Below are 885 nucleotides of genomic sequence, written 5' to 3' on the forward strand. Positions count from 1 at the left end.
GCTTCAAAACATATTTTGTATTTATGTGAGGAACTGGAAGAGACATTTTACCTTCAGGAAAACGGGAGCAACTTATGACAAGCCTTGGAGAAGCTTATAGGACTGGTTTCTAACCTTTACCTTCAAGGAGAACTCTGTGTGGTTGGAACCACTCAGGGTAAGCATGAGGAGAAAGCTTATCTAGAGAGGTGGAGTGGAATAGTCCATGAGTTTCTATTCTTTGCTTATTTCACAGAGTTATATATGTAAATATCAATGATGTTCTGATCTTGGCCAAAAAGAAGCACTGGAACCCAATGGATTTACAATGATAGATTCTTTATTATCTACAGTCACAAAGGATTGTACAAAAGCTGTTTTAATTACCAAGCAAGTACACTCAGGCATGTGGAAAATTTTGGTCCTTTCTGCTAAGCTGTCAGATGTCTGAGACAGTTGGCCAGGAGGCTGTGTTTTATGTCCTGGCTTAACATTTCCGAGGCTGCTGAATAATGTAGATCCTTTTTAGTGGAGCAACCTTCTCCAGGGCAGGTCTGGGTTTTTGATGTGCCATATGTACTGATGTTGGGGATTTATGGCTGAGCTAAAGGTGAGAAGGATAGACAAAATAAGCATATTAGATCTTTCAGTCATGAAATATTAAAGTAGTTGAAAACAACACAGTTGATCATGGGAATTTCACAATTTTATTTATTTCTTTGATAATATCTCTTTACTCCATACCACTTCCAGCCCTGGGCTCAGGGAGGTACATGCCAACCTCATATATTTTTCTCTGATTTAAAAAAATTAAGACATATATATGATATATAAAAGAATATATACAACATGTAAGTATAGATTATGTTTGCTGTCAGGTGCCATCGAGTCAGAACCGACTCATAG

General features: G+C 37.6%; 1 protein-coding gene across 1 annotated transcript in view; it reads right to left on the minus strand.

Moving 5' to 3' along the window:
* Positions 1-466: 466 nt before the first annotated feature.
* DAPL1 (death associated protein-like 1) overlaps positions 467-885 on the minus strand; it is a 37,251-nt gene continuing 36,832 nt past the window's right edge. Inside the window, exon 4 of the mRNA XM_006872032.1 lies at positions 467-583. Within this exon, the coding sequence (XP_006872094.1) occupies positions 467-583 (117 nt within the window). The remainder of the gene's footprint in view (positions 584-885) is intronic.

Source organism: Chrysochloris asiatica, unplaced genomic scaffold (assembly GCF_000296735.1).
Source record: "Chrysochloris asiatica unplaced genomic scaffold, ChrAsi1.0 scaffold00181, whole genome shotgun sequence".
NCBI lineage: Eukaryota > Metazoa > Chordata > Mammalia > Afrosoricida > Chrysochloridae > Chrysochloris > Chrysochloris asiatica.